Source organism: Saimiri boliviensis, chromosome 3, assembly GCF_048565385.1.
Source record: "Saimiri boliviensis isolate mSaiBol1 chromosome 3, mSaiBol1.pri, whole genome shotgun sequence".
Classification (NCBI taxonomy): Eukaryota; Metazoa; Chordata; class Mammalia; order Primates; family Cebidae; genus Saimiri; species Saimiri boliviensis.
In genome coordinates this window covers 126223412-126240610 of record NC_133451.1, presented here as the reverse complement: position 1 = coordinate 126240610, position 17199 = coordinate 126223412, and the positions used below count along the sequence as shown (strand labels likewise).

Below are 17199 nucleotides of genomic sequence, written 5' to 3'. Positions count from 1 at the left end.
GCTTTGGCTTTGACTCTTCCTTTGAAATTTTGGGGGAAAAATGTTTCTGGTCTTAAAAGTGTTTGTAAGAAAACATGAAAAGCCTCTCACTGTTGATGTCTCATTAATTTGTTGCTCTGTTTGGCATTGTCGATTTAAAGTAAATTTCTATGCCTCTTTCAGTCATCAAATATGAACTTCGTTTGGCAGTAGACTAAATATGTGCAATCAGATTTATTAGAACCTTTACTGATAGCAAAGGTAAGTTTTTCTAACTCCTAATATACAATAACTTCTTTATGACTTGAATAATTCATAATAGTTATCATCTTGAACATTTACTTAATTTTAATGGAAGTGATATTTCAAAATATCACTGGCTAAAGCTCACACAAGGAGAAATAAGAGATCATTACAATGGCAGGTGTAATTAATAGGCAGATAATCTAAATATCCTAGATCTATTAAAGAAATTAAATCAACAATAACCTTTCAGAGCAGAAAGCACCAAGTTCAAATAATTTTACTCGTAGATTCTACCAAACATTTAAAGAATAAATGACATCAATATTCTACAGTCCTTTTCAGAAAACAGAAGAGATAATACTTCCTAACTAATTGGGTGAGACCAGCATTAACTAAATTTGGCAAAGACAAATTACTATGAAGAAAAGTTATAGGCCAGTATCTCTTATGAACAGATACAAAAAATATCAACAAAATATTAGCAAATTGATTTCAACAATGTATATAAACAATTACACACTACAACAAATAGAGATTTAACCTAGGTATGCAAAGTTGGCTCAACATTCAGAAATCAATGTAATCTCATCAATTAGCTAAAGAAAAAATGTGAATATATCAATAAATGCAGAAAACACATTTGGCCAAAATCCAACACTCAAGCATGATGATAAAAACTAGGAATGGCAGAGCATTTCCTTAATGGGGATAACGAACACAGAAAGCTAGCTGACATATGGTGAGAAACTAGATGCTTTCTCCCTAAGATCAGGAACAAGACAAGGATGTGCCTTCTTACCACCCCTATTCTGTATCACACTGGAAGTCCTAGCTAATGCAGTAAAGCAAGAATAAGAAACGATGATTAGGAAAGAATAAAACTGTCTTTGGTCACAAATGATATGATTGTCTATGTGTAAAATCCCAAATAATGAAGTTTTTTAAAATAAGTGATTATGACACTATTGTAGGAAACAAAGTTTTACAAATAGTCGAATTGCTTTCCTATATACACCAATGAACAACCAGAATTTGAAATTAAAAACAAGCCTGTTTACATTTGTGCCAACAAAGCAAACAAAAAGAGCAATGACAACAAAAACCTTAGGTATAAACCTAACAAAATGTGTACAAGAGTTATGTGAGGAAAACTAGGTATGATGAAGGAAACAAAAGAATATCTGAGTGAAATAAAATGTTCGACATATGGATAGGAAGACAATATTATTAAGATATCCTTTCTTCCTAGTGTGATCTACAGATTCAACACTACCCCATTCAGAATTCCAGCAAGTTATTTTATGGATATTGACAAACTGATTCTAAAGTGTATATGGAGAGCAAAAGGCTAGAATAGTCAACACAGTATTGAGGTGGAAGAATAGTTTTTGAAGACTGACACTATCCTTGATCACTACCACTACAGTGATCAAGACAGTGTGGTATCAATGAAAGAATAAAGAAATAGATCAATGAAACAGAATAGAGAGCCCAGAAATAGACTGATAAAAATATATAAAACTGATTTTTAACAAAGGAGCAAAGTCAAGTCAATAGAGGAAGGATAGTCTTTTCAACAAATAATTGGGTGCTGGTATAATCAAATATCTGAGTCTGTACACAGACCTTACAGTTTTCACAAAAATTAACTCAAAATGGATTATAGATCTAAAATGTAAATTGTGAAGCTATATAATTTGAAAAAGATAAGAAAACTTAGGTGTCCAAAGTGTGATCTATGAAAAGAAAATTGATAAATTGGACTTTATCAAAACTAAAACCTTTCACTCTGACGAAGTAACTGTTAAGAGAATGAAAAGCCACAGGAAAAAAAAATTTGCAAAACACATTCTGATAAAGGATTTGTATCCAAAATATACAAAGAACCGTTAACATTCAATGATAAGAAAATAAACAACCTAATTACAAAATCAGCAAAAGATCTGAACAGATAGGTCATCAATGAAGATAAACAGTAAGTAAGATTATGAATATATGTGATGAGAGAATTACAAATTAAAACAAGATACCATGTATTTATTAGAATGGCTAAAGTTTTTAAAAAAGAACACTGAAAACACTGAATGTTGGAGAGGATGTGCAAGGACAAACAGGAATTCTCATTCATTGCTGACTGATAGGAATGCAAAGTGGTACAGTTACTTTGGAAAACAGTCTGGCAGTTTTTTACAGCGGTAACCACAAGCTTTTCAACGGATACAACACTATACGTACTCAAATGAGCAAAAACATCCACACAAAACCTGTACACAAATGTTTGTAGCAGCTTTATTAATAATTGTTCGTAATTGGTAAAACCAAGTTGTCTTTCAATCTGTGAATGAATAAACTGTGATGCATCTATACAATGGAGTGTTATTTAGTGATTAAAAAGAAATGAGCTATCAAGCTACCAAAGGACACAAAGGAACCCTAAATGAAAGAGGTCAGTCTGAAAAAGCTACATACTGCATGATTCCAACTATACGATAATTCAAGAAAAGGCAAAACTATGGAGATAGTAGGATCAGAGTTTGCCAGCAGTTTAGGGGAGAAAAGACGGGATGAATAGGTAGAACGCGGGGACTTTGCAGGGCAGAGACACGATCCTGTATGATTGCATAATGTTGGAACCAGCACATTATCCGTTTGCTGTAACTCATAGAAATGCACAACACAAAGAGTGAACCCCAGTGTAACGATGGACTTTAATAATAATGTTTGAGGCCAGGTGTGGGTGACTCATGCCTGTGATCCCAGCATTTTGGGAGGCCGAGGTGGGTGGAACACCTGAGGTTGGGAGTTTGAGACTAGCCTGGCCAACACAGTGAAGCCCCGTCTCTACCAAAAATACAAAAATTAGTTGGGTGTGGTGGCGGTAGTCTGTAATCCCAGCTACTCGGGAGGCTGAGGCGGGAAGAATTCCTTAAACTCAAGAGGCGGAGGTTGCAGTGAGCTGAGACAGTCCTATTACACTCCATCCTGGGCAACAGAGCGAGACTGCCTCAAAATAATAATAATAATGTATGAATATTGGCTCCCCAATGGTAACAAATGTAGCACATTGAGGCAAGATGTTAATAATAAGAGAAACCTTGTGTGTGTGCAGGGTGGTATGTGGGAACTCTTTACCTTCTTTGTAATTTTTCTGTAAACCTAAATCTGCTCTAAAAATAGTCTTATACATAAAATATTTTTATATATATTTATATATATTAGCTTCTTACTTGAGATTAGTTCCATGAATTCACCTCTGTGTCTAGGCCAGAATATAGAATTTCTTTTCTTTCTTTCTTTTTTTTTTTTTTTCCTGAGATGGAGTTTTGCTCTTGTTGCCCAGGCTGGAATGCAATGGTGTGATCTCAGCTCACCACAACCTCCGCCTCTCAGGTTCAAGCGATTCTCCTGCCTCAGCCTTCCGAGTAGCTGAGATTACAGGCATGTGCCACCACACCCTGCTAATTTTTTGTATTTTTAGTGGAGACAGTGTTTCTCCATGTTCGTCAGGCTGGTCTCAAACTCCTGACCTCAGATGATCGCCTACCTCCACCTCCCAAAGTGCTGGGATTATAGGCTGAGGTACTGCACGCAGCCAGATTATAGAATTTCTTACAGTAAAAGATATGTTCGTCAGCATTTAAGTATTCAGAAATTGGTAATGTATGCATAATATATTTATGGAAACTTTATTGCACCAAAACACTCCATTTCTTTTTAGCCATGCCCAAGGAAGTTTATTGTGCCTAAAATTTGCTGCAGTCCTGTACAATAAATGCTCATGATCTATACCTCTATTTATTTTATCGTCATCCTCAGCTTCCTGATTTCTCTCACCCAGTGCCTTTGTTAGTAAACTTTATCCAAAGTCCTATCTGGGTAGCTATTTTCCAAACGATGCACGCCCTAATACAGGTTCAAGCTTTAGCACATGCTATTTCTTCTGTCTAGAGTGCTGCCCTCTTTACAATAAACTTCTGATCATGTTTCAGAACCCACTCCAGGGAGAAAAGGGTACAGTCTGTCATGAAGTTGGCAAACAGCATTTGTGCCCTAATTACTGCCAACACTCCTTCCTGCTAATCCCTATCATAGCTTCATGGTTCCTAACACCACAATCTAGGTCAACTTCTGGAGTTGGCATGAGACAAAATCTTTTTGCCATCTGGCCCAGAGGAAGAAGATGCTTTTTCACAATATTGCAAATTCCCTACATCGTAGTCCAGGAGAAATCCTATTAATGTTAACTAATTAAATGCTGCTGTTTGGAATAAAATATAGTAGCTCTGAACTTAGTAAAACTAGGAGAAATACTGAGAGTTTCAGTTTCATGTCTCTCTCTGCCTGTCACTATTTTGAAAAATTAATTAGTGTATCATGGATTTAAACTCTTTAAAAGGACAGATTCAATTGTCAATATATTTACTTAAGAGAAGATACTAAAAGATGTTAGAAAACAAATTGTCAAGAAAACAGAACTTTGAATACAAATTGGACTATACCAGAGACTTGTCATTAATCAGTGTTTGTTAGTCACATACAAGTCAGTGTTTTGTTAGTCATATACAAATATTTCCATGGTCTCTTTCTCCTATAGACTTCTTTGATCCTAAGGATAAGAATTTTAACAATGAAAGTATGCTACCTGGATTTGATTTATTTATACAGGTGTATTTGCAACCAGCGTGTGTTCAATAATAGCACTGTTGTTAGCTAGCGATAATAATGGGACTCTATTATACACTCCAATAATCTGCAGAAACATTTTCATTTTAAGTCAAAAAATATACAAATAATTACATAAAATTATGAGATGAATTGCTTTATGCTTATTTATAAATTTCACCAAGTATTATATTTTATTTCCAAGACAATCCAATATAATACTTTAAAGCAGTAATAATAATTTTTGACCATTAGTGCAACTTTTAAAAAATGTTGTTCTACTTGGCATTACTAGGTCCTCATCTAAAGATTTCACAATGTTGTTCATAATAAAACAAATACTCCACACTTTAAACATATTCTAGGTATTCCTACATATAATATTTATTTTTGGAAAAAAAGTCGAGGGGGGTCTATTTCAAAAGAATCGTTTTTTCTTATAAAATGTTTTTAAAGAAAATATCAGGCCCATACCATAAATATTGTTTTATTCTTGATTTTTCTAGTGTTCTAACAAAAGAACTGAACTGAAAATTCGGAGTTCAAAGATCTTTAAAGACCATCTATTTCAGTTCTCCCTTCTTCTCTTCCTTGTGCTATTTCATGCTAAGGCAGAGATTATTGTCCAATGATCTTGACCTAGTAATCTTTGATAGTGTTGAATTTTGATTTGTGTATTGCATGGAAATAGCAGTTAACTTGCTATTTTTATTTAAAAATATTCTAAGGCAAAGTCTTTATAAGTGACTTAAGGAATTCTGGAGAATAATCAGGAATATGTGATGATTCTCATTTTCCCTGTTAAGTGGCAGCACACATTTACACAGGAATGCACTCTGTTCCCATTTTTCCTGTATGCTAAGTAACACAGTGGCATCAAATGGTAGTTAGAAATAAAAAGAGCTAAATTATTCTCCATGCAGAAAGTCCATGCATTTGGAATATAGAAAGGCTTTTTTTTGTTTGTTTGTTTGTTTAAGCTCCTACTTAGCTGTCTTCAGCTATGCAAGGAGAACCATCATCTGAAACACAAGACTCGGTGTAGACCAGGCATCCCCAAACTTTTTACACAGGGGGCCAGTTCACTGTCCCTCAGACCGTTGGAGGGCCGCCACATACTGTGCTCCTCTCACTGACCACCAGTGAAAGAGGTGCCCCTTCCTGAAGTGCGGCAGGGGGGCAGATAAATGGCCTCAGGGGGCCGCATGCGGCCTGCGGGCCGTAGTTTGGGGACGCCTGGTGTAGACCATAGGTTCTCTACTCGGGCGGTTTTGTTCCCCAGGGGACATTTAGCAGTGTCTAGAGACATTGTTGATTGTCATACCTGGAGTTGGGTGGGGTGCTACTGACTTTTATTAGAGGCCAGGGATGCTGCTAAACATCCTACAGTGCACAGGACAGCACCTTCCAACAAAGAAGTATCCAGTTCATAATGTCCACAGTGCTGAGGCTGAGAATCCCTACTGCAGAAGACAGCTGATGACTCCTTATTGGGAAATTTGCAGAAAGGATTTGGAATATGAGTGAGACATCTTGCAGTTCTCCAAACTCAAATGGATTTTTGCCGTAAGCTGTTCTATTAAGCAGTAGTTTCAATGTGTTTAGAAAGGTTAACCACAGGCAGGCTGGAGATGAAATGCGCTTTATTTCCCATTTTTAGGGAAATGTTCATGGACCACATCCAGCTTTCCCCTCTGTTTACCCAAACTAGCAGCTGTTCCCCATACCTGCCTGGAGGTTTTCCATTTCGGAGCCTTTGTCTATAATCCTTGTCTATGATCTTTTTTCCTTCTTGGTTTTGCTTCTTTACTTCTATGTGTCTATCTGTCCCACAAAAACCAGCTTACAGGTCACTTCCAGCTTGAAATAAATTTTCCCACTGTCTCAGTTTGATGTTATTTCTCCATCTGCAGTGTGAGCTCACTTTCTAACATAAGGATTGTTACTTTGTCATGCTATAATCTTGATGAGTGCAGAATTTGTCTGGGTTGGGCTTTGTTTTCCATAGTTCCTTACTCAATAGATATTTCAAGGATGAATGAAAGCTTTTACAGCTTATTTTCACTGTCAGTAAAGCTATGCTTTAGATGGTGGACAATCTAAAGAAAAGTCCACTCATGTTTCACCTCTCTTTCTAGAAGTAGTGACCAAAGCCCATAATCTACCCGGGAATCTGGGCCAGGAGTAAATAGTTGCCATTTTCTCTGCCCTTTTTGGGAGACTCAGCCTGATTCCTCCACTTTCCTTCACGAGGTATTTCTGAATCAGTTTTCTCTGCCCAGGCCATCCTTTAATATGTTCCTGGGAGGTCAAACCTCCCACAAAATCCTTGCATTAAGTTTAGAGTGCAGAGCACCGCAACCCCCACATACAAAAGCCATTTGGGCATAAACTCACTGTCCAGATGACCACCTTCTTCAACTAAGTGGACAAGACTCTTGTTTTCTATAAGATAAATTACTGTTGAGTGGTTATAAGGATTCTATCTTGGAAAACCCACTTTAAAGACATCTTGAGAGAAGATGCTAAAATGGGGCTAAATTGATTTTTCAAGAACGTTTTCATCAGTAAGATGTACTTGCCTCTTTTTATTGAGACAGCCAATTGTCTTCTAACATTCTGTTAGACTGGTCAGTTTCTATGCTGTCTTTAGCAAAGACAAAAGAATGTACACAGCAAAAAAAGGACAATGGTAGAGAAAGGAAGGCACGTGGTCTTTCTCCCTGGGGATGCTATGTACAATTCAAGGTATCTTTGTCCTCGGTGATATATATTGAGGCTGTATCCTGCACTTCAAAATGCCAGGAGGACAAAGTTCTTTCTGGTTGCCAATTTAGCAGAGGAATTTGGAAAATCTAACTTCAGGCAATTCAATCATCTGTTCATTTCTCTGAGGCCCAAGAACCCATCTCTATTGCTGTCTTTGTGTCTGGAATCCTTCTGCAGGAGTTTCTGTAAGTTGAGTAATAAACTCTCTGCCCATCTTTACCTCTCAAGCATTAAGGGGAAATATTTCTTGGAAATTCTTGGACAGCAATTAGAAGAGCAGGCATTCTCTCTACCACCATTTTCTGAGAAAACAGAAAGCTAGTCCCTCATAATAACTTTAGTTGATTCATTCACATTCCACATTATGCTAATCCCACAAGGATGAGCAATAAGTTCTCCAAGTCTCAATATTTTTGTTGATTTAATATGATTATTAAAGTAAATCTTCCAGGCCTCCTTTTTACAGCTGCATCTATGTGATCTGGTACTTGGAGGCTGCAGCATCCTCCAGGTCATTCCAGAACAATCAGCATGCTAGTCGGCTTTCCAGGAAAGGCTTAAGATAGTTTGTATAGTCTTGCCGTTCAATATGATATTGGAATGTTCACAAGTTAGAGTTGAAGGAATCAAAATGCAGCAGCCTTAAAGTCTAGTGCCACCAGAACCACAAATATCAGTCCCCATATAGAGAAATTTACGTTTAGAGAGCAAGTGAAAACACGTTAGCCAAAGAAAAGCAGATGGACGTCGCAGCTCATTTTAGTCTCTTGGGAGTCTGACTCTGGGCAAGATTATTTTTAGCAAGGCAGAGAGGGAGACTGGGATGTTCAGGTTAAAAGTAACATTATTTAAAAAATTTGAATGAAAAGGCAAAAATGAATTAAAAAGTAAAATTTGTCAATCTTTTTACACACACACACACACACACACACACACACACACACACCCCGTACGTCTTCCTAATCCTGTACTCTATTGGAGTTGGGTCAGGAGACACGGACTGGGGAAACCCAAGAGCATTTCCCCACCAGGAACCTGAGAGTTAAGCATTATTTATAAACAGGAACTCCGTGTCATCTAATCTAAGGGTATCAGGTCTGCCCTGGATTGCTAGGAAAGCACCAGAGTTCTAGGGTAAGGCATTGGGTGAAGCGAGGTGGGGCTGCCTCTTTGTTTCTCCATCCATGTGCGACTGCAGTCTTTACAGCACACTGTTCATTACTTGGCTTGGGCCAGCACCTATGTCAAGAGAGGACATGGGATTTAAGAAAGTAAAACAAAGCTCTACCCTCAGGAACTTACTTAATAAGAAAGCAGTATGACGTGTAAAAGTCAAGAATCTCTGAAACAATACATAATGTAGTTGTAAACAATGTAGCTTGATATTAATGGTATGTAAATGAGTTAATATGGAATAAATTAACACATTAAAAACAACCCACCCCAAAACCCCACACTACCTGTTTTTCTAACGTTTAGACTCGACATGGTAGTGCTTTCATTTTCGTCCAGAAGAGCACAGTGGCACCCGAAACGCTGTCACTGTCCCCTCCCTGAGACACACAAGCCCCATCCGCAGTTCCCATCGCGGGTCCGGGCCGTCCCTTCTGTCCCGAACGCTCAGAGCGGTGCACGCGGGCATGTGCTGCTGCCGCCTAGAGGGCGAGTGTGGGAATGGCGCGTCCTCCCCCTCCGTGTTTGTGAAGCCACACACAGAGACAGAAGTAATCCACCTTTCTGTGCTTGAATTCTTCCTTATTTCTTTTTTTCTTACTCCCTCTCAATTTTTTGATCTTTTATTTTCTTCCATTTTTTCGCTGGGTGGAGGGATGTGCAAACATTTATCACAACATTACAATCTCAAAGCGTTACCATCTGAACAACGTCTTTCCTGGAGGCTCGGTGGTTTAATACTGTTTCCTGCAGAGGTGTGGGGATGTTTCTGCCACCTATGATTTAGGCTGGATAATGTATGAAAACTTATGGAGCTCAGTGAGAAACAGAACTGGGTCCTTTCACACATGAAAATAATCTTTTATAGACATTATGCTTTCTCTTTTTGTTTCTGTTTTAAGTGCCTTATCCATTTTGATGTGAGAATATGCCTTACTGATTTTGAAAAATTTTTCATTGCAGACTTGACATCGTCCTTCACAATCAAACTTCGCATGGCTAAAATGTCAAACCATGGTGATAATCCACTCTATCAAACTATATAGTACTAACTAAAAGCTATAACATATCCTCTACTAGAATGCCCTGTCCTTCATGCTTTAAAGGAGAGATGACTTGAGTGAATTAAATGAAATGAGAAACTCTTCATTTTTACAGCCATTTGCCTTTTCGCTTCAGGCAGAACTTGATCCATATTCAGCGCCCCAAAAGCTTGAAGTGGTGTTTGCCGTCTGTATGTAGCTTGCCGCTAAGTTTTATACGGATTTGGTGAATTTCACATCTCAGCTCGGGACTCCATGTAGTTAACAATTTTTAATCAGAGTACTAATCAATAACATGATTAGGGAAGAATCAATAGCAAATACTAGTTTTTCTAGTATATCATACATGATGAAGGCCTAACCCGGGGAAATGACTTCCCTATCCACCTCTGAGTAGTGTCTTTAGCATCCAAGAGAGTAAGAAAGAAGCAAGATGTGCTCTTACCGTTGTCATTGCCTTGCTTGATTTCCTCTGCTGTCCGATCTATTAATACATACAAAGACCAAACCACACAGGTGATGGCGATTACATGGAATGTGACAGAACAGAATATTTTCCTCCTTTCACTTGTGGTCATCTGTAGTTTCTCCCACTGCAATGAGAAACAAATGGCACAAAACTGAATTGCGAACTAGGACATTTTGCTCCCCTTTTATTTCCCAGACATAGTTCACGAATGGAAGAAAAACAGTAAATATCTGCGATTTCAGATGACACTATAATATTCAAATAAGTCCTCATGTTTGGAGAGAGATGAAATTATAACCTAAAATTATAACCTAGAGAGTTACATGTAACTTAAATATATATGTAAATGTGTGTGTGTGTGTGTGTGTGTGTGTGTGTGTATGTATTTTTTGTTGTTGTTGTTGTTGTTTTGAGACAGGATCTCACTCTGTCGCCCAGGCTGAAGTGCAGTGGCACAATCTCAGGTTACTGCCACCTCTGCCTCCAAGGCTCAAGAGAACCTCCTGCCTCAGCCCTCAGAGTAGCTGACACTACAGCTATGTTCCACCATGCCCATCTAATTTTTGTATGTATTTGTAGATTTGGGGTCTTACCATGTTACACAGGCTAATCTCAAACTCCTGGGTTTAAGCGAGCCACTCACCTTGTCCTCCCAAAGTGCTGGGATTATAGGTTTGAGCCACTGTACCCAGCCTAACTTAAATGTATATTAAAATGTAAACAAAAATAATTATCTGTTTTCCAAATGAATTAAATCAAGTCATTTCTATTTTGCAAGTCTGTAGTTTCTTCATCTGTCACATGAATGAGATAGCTTTAATACTGAACAATTAAAAAATTTCTTTTCAGAATTCTACCTATCAGTTCCTTACAGTACTAGGTTATAAGTAGTGACAGGCAACACTATCTTCTTGGATTATCATGCAACTGGACATAGTGTTACATTCTTGAATGTATAATTTAATAAGTACTTGAATGGCTGAATGATAATGGCAAGAGGAAGTAAACATTTTCTGTTCAGGACTATTCTAGAAAAGCAAATTTTATCATTTGGGCAATACAAGCAATACTGCTGCAGCCTCTTTCAGAGCAACTTTGGCTTGCTGCTGCCATAAGAGTTATAACTACTGTGGCGAATGCATTTCGACCTCAACTTTCATCACACTCCGGAGAAAGCTGAGGGCTGCTCCCTCAGTCTGGGAGAGGAAGAAGGCCACAGTTTTACTGAAGTTATGTTTTACATGAGGGAATATCTCCCATATTTACTTTGAAGGAATAGCCTCTCAGAATATATTTTAATGCCTTTGTAGCTACAGTATCACTTCATTATGATGTTAGGAATTGTGTTTTACTTTTCTTTGCATTCTTTTCATAAAAAATTACAGTGATTTTATTAGAAGTGAACTGACATGCCAAGCTTTTAATAATCGAAGATTCTTTACATTACTTTGCCCTCGCTAAAGCAAAATCTTTAGAACTTCAAAGGTCCCATTCCTTCCCCACCTGACCATCGCATGTGTAGAATTCAATGCACAACTCAAAAACAAGATGCTGTACGTTGTGGTACCTAAAGTCCTGCCTCTGCCACCAGCTTTGAGACATGGATAAAATCACGTAGTCTCTCTGGGCCTCACTGCCTCATCTTCATGAGGAACAGATTTTCACAGAGGCTGTGACAGAGAGGTGGGGAAGAGAATCATTGTTCTTCTTTTGTTAACAAACTGATTCCATTAGGGTTGGCATTGTGCCCAGCTTACAGCTACCTTTCCAACCTTCCTCGGCACAGGTGGACATTGATTACTTTCCAGCAATGAGAGGTGAGCCGCTATCTAGTGGGACATTAAGTTTTTGCCTTTTTAATATGGGTATTGTCCTTTGATCCCTTCCTGTGTCAACAGTCTTCTTGCACCCTTGAGGAAAAGTCTTGAGAATTGGAGATTTCACAGCCCAATCAGCAACCGCTTGCCTTTGGACATCCTGTTGTCTCCCTGATGAAGCTATTATGCCCCAGGTCTCTGCCATTTGCTGTCAAATGCAATTATTGGTAAAAGAATTAAATAGATACTTCCTAGCTTCTCCTCCAGTCTAAGGAGTAAGGGCCTATAATTTCATTTGTAAGACTGAATAATACTTGAAGTCTGATCTTGATGCTTTAGAGAGCATTTTAAACATTTTAGAGGAAAAAAAAAAAATTATTTACAAACACCACCCCTTCCTCTCCTCCTACTGGCCAGTCATCACACAATTTTCCTAGTAGGAGTTTGATAGAGTAAATTAAAAATTAACACTTTATCTTATACTTTCAAAAAATCAAACTATATTTATCTATTATTCCAAGTATAACAATGGGGAAATATTAATAATGTGGTTAAGGAATAAACAGATATTTGAATATCAACTCGATTTTGAATTAATCAATCTTGAACTGAGAAGATTTTAGTGTTACTTCGAGTTCTATCGAAATTTCATATCATATCTGTGCAAGATTGATTTTTTAAAATCCTCTTTTGCCATTGTTTTATTGTAATATTAATCTGAATAACGTATAATCATAGAATATTATTTGGCAATAGCACTTTGCAATTTAATAAATATTCCTTGAATTATTTCAGTATTTAATATGGATGATAAAAGGGGAAGATGGTGTGGAAAAACAGCTGCACATTTTTAAAATTTCTGTGTTCCAAGTGGAGGGAATCCTTGCAGCAACAGAATATTCACATCAAATCATCACTCAATTATAAAAATCGGCTTAAAATACTCTTAAAATTGGGACTTCTTATATCTTTGAAGCAATTTATTAAATGGCTGGAACATATCATTCAAAAGTAAGGAGCCTCAAACATAAAAGCATCAGTGGAGCTGACAAGCATAGACCAAGTCATTCGTAAAAATTCATCTAGTTCCAGACAATAGAAGCTCTGAAGTCGTCAGTACTGAATCTCCGTAACGTGTTACGGAGAAGCGAAGTGTAAGGGGACCATCAACATTGTCTACTTCGTAAATCCTTAGAGAAACCATTTAGAAACTCGCTAGACAGCACACAAGTAAATGTAGTGCCACGGCGCCCTCTGCCGAACAACTGTATTACTGCATACACTATTCAGTTAATGTTGCTGGCAGAAATCAATGTATTTTATAAACCTTTCCCTTCATATTGTCTTTCAGGTTTGTTTACAAAATTTAAGTAAGCTTTGCAAGCCTTCTAAGAATGAGAAATGGAGAAGATAAGGATAGAAATCTTATTTTAATAAAGCTGTCATAAGAGTGCCTTCATTTAATATTTGTGATGCTGAAATTCAGTAGTAGTTCACAAAAGATTTCGTGATAAGCAAGTGATAATCTGTGAAAATTTCCATAGCATTTCTTCTCCCATGTTCTGCTTTAGCAAATCATATGTGACCTATGCTCTCGTTACCAGGAGTATATCGTTACCGTGGTTGCACCTCTGGAGAAGGTTGCTCCTGAGAAGATCCTCTTCAAGTCCCCAAAGCGTGGTCCCTGATCAGCCTCACCCGGGCACTTGTTAGAGATGCAAATGCTTGAGCTCGACTTTGGAGATGACTCTATGTTACTGTTTCCCACAGGAGCCTCAGAAAATACGAACTATCGCTTTGTCAGTGATGAAGCAAAGTGTCTTCTGCTTTGCCATCAACAGAGCAGCCAAGGGTCACCACCTTTGTCTTTAGATCGCGTGGGCCTGAGTCGAATGTTTCATCGTCAGGTCTCTCGGTGTTGAGAAGACGCGTCTCTCCACGCGGTCGTGACGAAGCTGGCGGCAGTGATAAGACTGCAGCTCCCTTTCCGTTTCCCAAAGGTCGGGGTGCGGAAACGCGCAACAGCACACGCACCACCAAACTTTTTACAAATGTTTACATTGCCAACTCACCGATCTGCCCTTCCTTAGTCTTCGAGTTCTCATTTATACCTTGAAGACGGGGGATAAGCTAAGACTGGCAAAAGTAGTTTCACAAAATCTTAGCACCTCCTACATAGGTAGTCTTAAACCTCGCTCTGGACTTTACAATCCCTGGCTCCTTGGTACCTGTTTTACTGTTCTTGTTTTTGATTTTTTTTTTTTTTTTTTGGAAGCCCCTAAACAATAGAAAGAAATCCAATGGAACTATATTATTCACTTAGAAAAATATGACTGTGTGTTTTTCCTGAATTGTAATATAACTTGATGCAAACATTGTGTGAAACTTTCTATGTGATCAAGCTAAATCAAACTTTGCATGACAGTGTCAGGTTTTCTAACTTAAATTATTTGCATTATATTCTGTTCTAAAATATACATTTAAAAGTACTGCCTGAAGAAAAGTGTTGTTTAAATCTTTGTACCAGTGAAGAATAAAGGTAGTTTATTTGTACGATATAAAAATGCAAGAGGTAGGGGATACTTTGCCAAATCCATTTCTTCTTTTCTCTTGACAGTTCCGCTATGGTTTCCAGCTCCCCTAACAGTCACGTTGCTTAGAATTGTCAATCTATACACTGATAGAGCAAAAACCACCACCAGGTGGCGCCGGGCCCCAACAGTAGCTAGTACAGTAGGTTTTTTTTTTTTTTTTTTTTTTGGTATAGCCAGACCCAGGACCTTCCACCCAGTCAGGTGTGCAGGGTTTTCCTATTATTTTGCAAAAATGCTAAGCACCATTTTCATTGTTTACATTTTTCTGGCCCTGCCTGTCATATTATGGTGGGGTTTTGCTGCAGACGAGCAAAAATAATACCTGGAAGAGCAAGTGTAGTTTATTACATTATGTACATGCCTTAGTAAGATTTATTGTACTAGAGGATAATAATTAAACCTTTTGAAAGCCCTCAGACTTGCCAGGCTGGAGAAGTTTCTAGAGCATTCATTCATATGAAGCAGTGGGTCTCAGTGTTCTCCAGTAGCAGATGCAGCAGCAATCAGGAAACTTGTTAGAAACCCAGTATTTTCAGCCCCACCCCAAACTCACTGAACCAGAAACTCTGGAGATGGGGTCCCTGTAATGTGCTTTAACAAGCCCTCAGGTGATTCTGAGGAAAGCTAAAGTTAGAGAACCACCTGTCTGAAGAATGACACTTAGCAGAGGTACACGGTGACCTCAGTGGAGTTTATATTAGAAGTAGTACTTGTTACTGCATGTCGTGAGCTAATCAGTAATCCAGGAAAGCGAGATCAACAAATGAGTTTGGTTTTCTGGCTGATTTAAATATTTGATTTAGACATTTCAGGTTGACTGGAAAAAATTACATAATCAATTTATTTATTTGAACTGAAATGATTTTAGAGTTAGCTCATTCATCACTAAAGCAAACTTTCATTTTTTTTAATGTTACTCTTCAATTTAGTGTTTAGGTGACATGAAACTCTATTAAAATCTAATTATATTAGTAACAATATTGAATACTCTGGGCGAGAAGTAAGCAACGAACTCTTAATTCTGAGGAGTAACCCTTGAACCTTAATAAATCTTCAATTTTATAGTTATGCCTATGGTAAATAATTTCCCTTTTTAAAAATGTATTTTAAAAGACCGGCAAAAAAATTTGACCTCTGCAGGCCTTCAGTGAAATTTGCTACAAAACTGATGATAGGGAGGAAACAATAAAGCCAGGTAGGTGGAGGCAGCTGATAAAGTCCACTAGTGAAGGTGCTCAGTATTAGACACAAGTCAGAAAGTGTACAGAAGGTGCAAACTTGTTCCTTCCTCACAGTTACAGTGATGTGGCAGCTGTGTCCCCACCCAAATCTCGTGTTGAATTGTAGTTCCTCCCCACATGTTATGAGTAGGACCTGGTGGGAGATAAGTGAATCATGGGGACAGTTTTCCCCGTACTGTTCTTGTGGTCGTGAATACGTCTCACAAGATCTGATGGTTTTAGATCATGAGGTTTCTCTCTTGCCTGCCACCATGTAAGACATGCCTTTCACTGTCTGCCATGATTATGAAGCCTCCCCAGTCACGTGGAACTTTGAGTCCATTAAACCTCTTTTTCTTTATAAATTACCCAGTCTCGGGTGTGTCTTTATCAGTCGCCTGAAAAGAGACTAATATATACAGATAAGCATGTATGTGGAGGCTTTCTAAGAGGCAAAACTTCAGATATAATAGCCATAAATGCTCTGTGAGTGTATCTTTTCCTAAAAAAAAAAAAAAAAAAAAAAAAAGAAAGAAAAAATTCCCCTTAATTCTCGTCCATGTTAGGTCCACCAGTGATAATATTTGGCATCTTCTGTGCATGGCCCAATATAAAGGGACACCCTGTTTTCTGGTTCAGTGCAGCTCCTCTGTCTCTCCTGCTAACAGCACAAGAGGAAAGGTCTTGTACCGCACCAAAGATCAGGAGCGGCGATCCAAAGGAACTGAAAATGGCAACGGTGAGGAATGAGCCACGTGTCCAGATGAACCTGGGAGATCAGCAGCCCAGATACAACATCGAATTCACAGCTACCATCCTGGGACAGGGTGTGCACACACTGGTTTAGAATTAGGGGAAGTAGTTACTGATACCCAGGTTAGGGTAAAGATAACACCTCAAGCAATTGGCAGTCTTACTGAATAATGATAATAAACAGTTCCACAAAGAGGAATACCTGAGACCCTGGAATCAATGGCTTCATTTTGCTACCACTCAGTGTGGGTCTCCTTTTGCATTCTGAACTGCTGGGTAATGGGTACTCTCTGAATGTGGAGGGGAATAATAATAAAAAGTCTCCAGTTCTGGGAATCTTTTCTAGTTGGAAGTAGTTTTCAGTCTTGGCTGTCTAACAGAATCATTTGGGGCAGGAAGTTCCCAACAGACACACTCAGGCCTTGCTGAATTCATCACTGAGGAGTGAGCCATACAGTTCTGCAGTTATATTCT

The 17199-nt window shown here is 38.3% G+C and overlaps 1 protein-coding gene across 11 annotated transcripts in view; it reads right to left on the bottom strand.

Moving 5' to 3' along the window:
* The window catches only part of MARCHF1 (membrane associated ring-CH-type finger 1), a 906067-nt gene that overhangs the window by 4978 nt on the left and 883890 nt on the right, over positions 1-17199 (bottom strand). For 10 of the 11 annotated variants that reach the window (XM_074396769.1, XM_074396771.1, XM_074396767.1 and 7 more), the window contains one exon: positions 10318-10465. In XM_074396769.1, the coding sequence (XP_074252870.1) occupies positions 10318-10465 (148 nt within the window). Of the gene's footprint in view, positions 1-53; positions 8896-10317; positions 10466-17199 lie in introns of those variants that run through there. The other variant, XM_074396773.1, reaches the window with a different exon arrangement.